Source organism: Lolium rigidum, chromosome 2 (genome assembly GCF_022539505.1).
Source record: "Lolium rigidum isolate FL_2022 chromosome 2, APGP_CSIRO_Lrig_0.1, whole genome shotgun sequence".
Classification (NCBI taxonomy): Eukaryota; Viridiplantae; Streptophyta; class Magnoliopsida; order Poales; family Poaceae; genus Lolium; species Lolium rigidum.
Window position 1 is genome coordinate 19,041,247 of NC_061509.1, and position 5,888 is coordinate 19,047,134.

A 5,888-nucleotide genomic window follows, 5' to 3' on the forward strand; every position below is an offset into this window, starting at 1 on the left:
CTCCTCGCCCGGACGCTCCGACCGTGGCAGGAACGCCGGGAGATGCGCGAGACGCCGCCGCGCCGGGCGTCGGGCGGAGGCCGACACGGAGACGGCCTCCAGGTGGCAATCGAAGACGCGGCACGTGTCCGGCGCGCCGTTGCGTTCTGCTGCGGCGGCTGCGTTGACAGTGTAGAGGAGAAGCTCGAGCGGGCGGCGGTGCGCGTAGGCGACGCGACGGAAGTCCTTGCAGACGGCGCCGGCGCGCGCGACGGACCTGATCGGCAGGCGGATGAAGATCTCGGCGATGAGATCGTCGTCAAGATTAAGGATACAACATGTCTTCTCGCGATCCTCCATCGTCGATGGCTGTGCTAGCTTCTGCATCTTCTCCTCCGGCCGGGATTGATCAAGGGTTATTAGTAGTCATCAACTCATCATCTCTTGTACCTTCATCAGATGGCTGATACGGGGATTCTTGCTCAAACCGGACTATGTTTTACCATGGTTATTATTCACGAGTCACGGTAAGATACAAACACGGGCGCGAACATATTGTTCACATAGGAACACGAGACAAATTCCTCAACTTTCCGGTCATCAGACGTAATGTACCGATTTTAAACAGATGTATATATTTTCTTGGAGATTCAAAACGAAACTTAGGTTATCTGAACTGACCAATTCCGCCGATATTCACGAGGCCAGGGTTATTTCTCGATGAATTTCCATTCATAGGAGGATCCAACCGTCCCTAAGCCCGGCACGCCTATTTTGATGAAAAATTGGCTAGGGTTACAGTGCGTCCACGCTTGATGAAAATCTTGGGTCCGCCACTGCTTCCATTTATTGACCCATTACCTCTCGCCGCCTCCTCCGGGCGACAGGGGCGAAACCTAACTCCTTGTCGCCGCCACCCCTCCTTCCCTTATCCCTCCCCTCGGCGCCCCTGGGCAAAGTCGTGCGACATCGATGATGGGGGCGGCGGGGGCCTAGTCCCTCTCAGCTCCCAGCTCGGCGGTTTACAGGTAGGCCTCCCTGCTTGGGTCCAGAGGTTGTGTGCGGGTGAGGTTGGCGTTGCCGACGATGCGGGGTGGACGAGGAGTGGCATAGGTGGGGCGAGGCGGCATGGTGATCCGACGGTGCGGGCCTTGCTCGGAGGTCGCGTCGGCTTACCTTTGTATCTGAGGAGGGATGGCCACAAGGTGGTCCTCCTCCGGTGGCGGTGGTGGTTAGAGTTGCTCTGGTGGCGGCAGCGACCTAGCTACCTCGATCGGACCATCTCGGTCTTGTTTCTCGTTAGTTTTCAGTGGCTGTTGCGGTGGTTTTGGTTGGTTTCTCTCCCCTCCGTCGGTGACAAAGGATTAACTTGTCAATGCCTACAGATTGTAGACTTGGGTTTTCGTAGAAAGTAGAGGGCAAGTAGATCTCGAAAGTTCAGCCGAAAAAGATGCTCGACTATGAAAAACTAGGGTTATGTTGATAATGGATTCGATTCGTTCTTTCTCCCTCAGCTCCCCTTTATATAAGAGGTGGAGCCAAGGCTTTTCATGTGTACAAGTTACAAATTCCGGGAGACGGACGAAATCCTTCCCGTATAATTACATAACTCTTTATTCCTAATCTATCTCTATCTTCCATATCAAGATAAATAGACGGCTAAACGGTTGTCTAAGAACTTGGCTAGTTCTTGGTCCAATGAGAACTAGCAAAACACTTACCGGTATATCTCAACCATGCTTATTGGATTTTAGTTAGAGTTGTTGTAAGGTCATCTTCAGTAGCCTGATCGCAAACGGTGCGTTTTGGTCTGAGTGGACACGAGGAAATGGAAAATCCAGCCTAGCAGGCCGAAGCAAACAAACCAACATGTTCACGTCGACCCATTTCCTGCCTAAATTTTGGCTGAAAATACCTCGCCGAGGACGCAATGTAGACAACGCGTGTATCCTCCCTCTACCACCTGTGCCCGCCTGGAAGTGCGACAACGATCGCTTCGCCTCCTGCATGCATGCTTACTGCTACATTTATGTGTATTCGTGTAGTTCTAAGGTTGAGTTGAGTTGCGTGGTTGTTTCTGTTCAGTGCTAACCCATTTTCTGGGTAGTAGCATCCAAAATGGAGGAAATTCTTGGCTCATGTTGGGCCTGGAGCTCTTGTGGCCGTTGGCTTCCTGGATCCTAGCAACAGTAAGCTCCTGTTATTTCCGCAGTGCTGTATAAAGTGTAAATACATTTTTTTTGACAAGTAGGAGAGCAATTGTTTGTCATGGTGGTAAAGCTTGTTTCTGATGCGTGATTTCAGTGGAAACTGACATGCAAGCTGGGGCTGACTTCAAGTATGAGGTACATTACATTTGTTGGTTTCTTGTATCGAATGGGCACTGCCACTATTATTACCAACTAATTGCTATCTATTTGTTGTTTAATACGGAAAGAGAAAAATATACTTGCAGAACAGAGGCATTGCAATTTATTTGGGTTCTGCAAAGAGACAAGAGTGCTTTTAAATTATGTGGCATGCTATGCAATAGCGAACAAAAGTTTACAAAGTCATATGGGAGTATAATTTGAAAATAACTAGTTTAGTAGATATAATGTGGAGTAGGAGTATATCATTTGTGTCCTGAGACTGTCTATCTGATGTCACATAAGTGGAAGTCCTTTGTTACAAGTTAGTCACACTTACAGAACCAAATTTGACTTCTTCAAATAAAGAATCATCTGGTAGTTAACAAAAGCTCTGAAGCTTCGAATCAGTTTTTAGTTGGAACCGGTGGATCATTCCCTTGCTTGGCCATTGAAAGATTTCTCCAATTTGCGCACCTGTTACTGATCTATGTTTCCTCAAATGCAAAGCACCCACTTTATACATGAAGAACATGCTGGCTTGGGCATGCAATCTAAAAATAAGAAACAAAGATCGGCATGCAGAGGGAGTGACTTCCAAAATGCATTTTGAGAAACACTTTGATTTTAGAAATGAGCCCATAGTTTTATCCTTGCATTGAGCTTATGTTTACACTGAATATTTATCCTGGTCTGTGAATATACATGTTGACCTTAAGTGTATCCTTAGTGAACAAGAATCTAAATTTTAAAGCATGTTTTTAATGCTTATTACTTATGTAGAACAAACACTTTACCCCAGACTTCCAGACAAGGTAAACTTAGATTACCTTGTGAAGGAATATGTACATATCAATATTGCGCTGTTACGGGAAGCACTATCAATAGTTGACTCCTTTAGGACAATAATATTAGTAATATGAGAAATAGAAACAATTCTTGCCTATTACCAAACAATATTTTTCACTAATTTTAGTTATAGGTAAAATAGATGACAGATTTGATCAAGAGAAATAATTCTTCTAATACCGATATAGAGTGAAAAGGTTAGCCAGAAACGTAAAAAAGTACACACTCAACCATCCATATCTTTTTTTCTCCTGTACTTTTTCTGTGTATCTGGCATACTTTCTTCACCAATCTCAGTATTATTAATTATACCATGAACAGCTTCTGTGGGTCGTCTTAGTTGGGATGATCTTTGCGCTCTTTATACAAACATTAGCCGCCAACCTGGGAGTGAAAACAGGTAATTTTCACTGAGCTATTTTCCTTGATTTATGTACATCAAATCCACACTTACCGCTGAATCTCTGTACAGGGAGGCACCTGGCTGAACTCTGCAGGGAAGAATACCCCCGCTTTGTCAATACTTGCTTATGGATTGTTGCTGAGCTGGCAGTGATTTCGGATGACATCCCTGAAGGTTGATCAGTAAACCAGTATTACTTTTATTACAGTATTTATTTCTTTTCTTTGCTGCATTTTGCATTTACTTAACATACTGTTTTGTAGTGCAGTGTTAGGTACTGCTTTTGCATTCAACATATTGTTCAAAATTCCTGTGTGGGTTGGAGTTATCCTCACAGTGTTCAGCACCTTCTTGCTTCTTGGGGTGCAGAGATTTGGGGTACACAAACAAAAGCGCCTCCTTGAAAATTTCTCAGCTATCTACACAGTTACCCTTCTTGTAGGCTGATACTAGATTATTGCTTATTTAACCTTACCATGTAACATCATGTGTAGGCCCGGAAACTGGAGTTCATCATAGCAGCGTGCATGTTCACCATGGCAGGATGCTTCTTTGGAGAGCTGAGCTACTTGAGGCCATCCGCAGGGGAGGTGGCCAAGGGCATGTTTGTTCCCTCTCTGCGAGGGAAAGGTGCTGCTGCCAATGCAATCGCGCTCTTTGGCGCTATCATCACGCCGTAAGGACCTTATTTAGTCATCAGGGTGTTACACCATGGTTATTGTGCATCTATCCATGGATGCAAAGTTCATGATGCGCCTGTCTGTGACATGCATGCAGGTACAACTTGTTCTTGCACTCTGCCCTGGTCCTCTCAAGGAAGACCCCACGGTCAGACCAAAGCATCAAAGTAGGTTGTAGAACCCAGAGGATATGAGAGAGTGTTGTAGAGGCGACTAGCTACAGTTTGTTGTTGAGTGGCTAAATGGCCTTGTTGTTATCTTGTTTTGGACAGGTGGCCTGCCGTTACTTCCTCATCGAGTGTAGTCTCGCCTTCATCGTGGCGTTCCTCATCAATGTTGCGGTGGTTGTTGTTGCTGGATCCATTTGCAGTGCGAACAGTCTGTCCCCAGCCGATGCCAACACGTGTGGCGATCTTACTCTGCAATCTGCACCTCTGCTGCTCAGGGTATGCCGTGCTTGAGCTGTTGAAATGGTCATTCCAGCTTCAATAGAGTCTCTTACCTTATGCTGTGTAGTATGAAAGAAATTAACTGCAGCAGATCTAATGTTACGACTTCCAATATCATTTTAATTCTTTCAGAATGTTTTGGGGAGATCGAGCTCTGTTGTATATGGGGTTGCGCTGCTAGCTTCTGGGCAAAGCACCACAATTAGCTGCACATTCGCTGGGCAGGTCATCATGGAGGTAACCACTTTATGTATGCAGACCATTCAAAAGACATTTGTGAGCATTATTTCCCAGTGAATATAGGTGTCTTGTATTACAATTTATGATATATATTTTTTAGGGGTTTCTGGACATGAAGATGAAGAACTGGATGAGGAACCTCATCACCCGTGCAATTGCCATTACTCCGAGCCTTATTGTCGCCATTGTCACCGGTCCGTCAGGCGCTGGCAAGCTAATCATCCTGTCCTCGGTACTCCTCCTCGACCTTTTCCTAGTACAAATGTCATTGCAATGGGAGGTTACTTAATTTGCACTTAATACCGAAAGAAGAAATCTTGCAAGCTAACTAACGAACTTTTGCGTCCTGAACTTTTTTTTTCTGACGCAGATGATTCTGTCTTTCGAGTTGCCGTTCGCTCTCATCCCTCTTCTCAAGTTCTGCAACAGCAGCAAGAAAGTAGGACCCCTCAAAGAATCCATCTATGTAAGCCCCAGCAAAAGCACACCCACACAATTACATTTACACATGCATAGTAACTGATATTTATACACAATTTCCCCGAGCTCTCAACTTCAGAGATCGTAGTTACTAACAGTTACACACATATATGATGATCCATGGGCGCAGACGGTGGTCATCGCCTGGGCCCTCAGCGCGGCGCTCATTGTGGTCAACACCTACTTCCTGGTTTGGACCTACGTGGACTGGCTGGGGCACAACCACATGCCCAGGTACGCCAACGCGCTCCTCTCCATCGTCGTCTTCGCGCTCATGGCCGCCTACCTCGTTGCCATCGTGTACCTGACGTTCAGGAAGGACACGGTGGTCACGTACGTCTCGCTGGCGGAGAGGATGCAGGGGCAGGTGGAGGCCGGCAAGGCGCCGGCGTCCGCATCAAGTGAGGATGGAGACCAGCCGGCGCCGTACAGGAAGGACCTGGCCGATGCCTCCATGTAG

The 5,888-nt window shown here is 46.5% G+C and overlaps 1 protein-coding gene across 1 annotated transcript; it reads left to right on the plus strand.

Moving 5' to 3' along the window:
• Nucleotides 1-344: 344 nt before the first annotated feature.
• Nucleotides 345-5,888, plus strand: LOC124689291 (metal transporter NRAT1-like). The gene is made up of 13 exons (XM_047222846.1): nucleotides 345-425; nucleotides 2,090-2,168; nucleotides 2,284-2,324; nucleotides 3,498-3,576; nucleotides 3,649-3,753; nucleotides 3,848-3,957; nucleotides 4,074-4,255; nucleotides 4,357-4,426; nucleotides 4,532-4,705; nucleotides 4,841-4,945; nucleotides 5,049-5,180; nucleotides 5,319-5,414; nucleotides 5,559-5,888. The coding sequence occupies exons 1-13, from the start codon at nucleotides 345-347 to the stop codon at nucleotides 5,886-5,888; spliced, it is 1,584 nt and encodes a 527-aa protein (XP_047078802.1).

Bases quoted from the DNA above. Each gene is read 5' to 3' on its own strand.
- LOC124689291 (XM_047222846.1), top strand. From the start codon at position 345: ATGGCTGTGCTAGCTTCTGCATCTTCTCCTCCGGCCGGGATTGATCAA. The intron at 2,169-2,283 runs GTAAGCTCCTGT...GCGTGATTTCAG, and splicing joins CTTCCTGGATCCTAGCAACA to TGGAAACTGACATGCAAGCT. The intron at 4,946-5,048 runs GTAACCACTTTA...TATATTTTTTAG, and splicing joins CTGGGCAGGTCATCATGGAG to GGGTTTCTGGACATGAAGAT.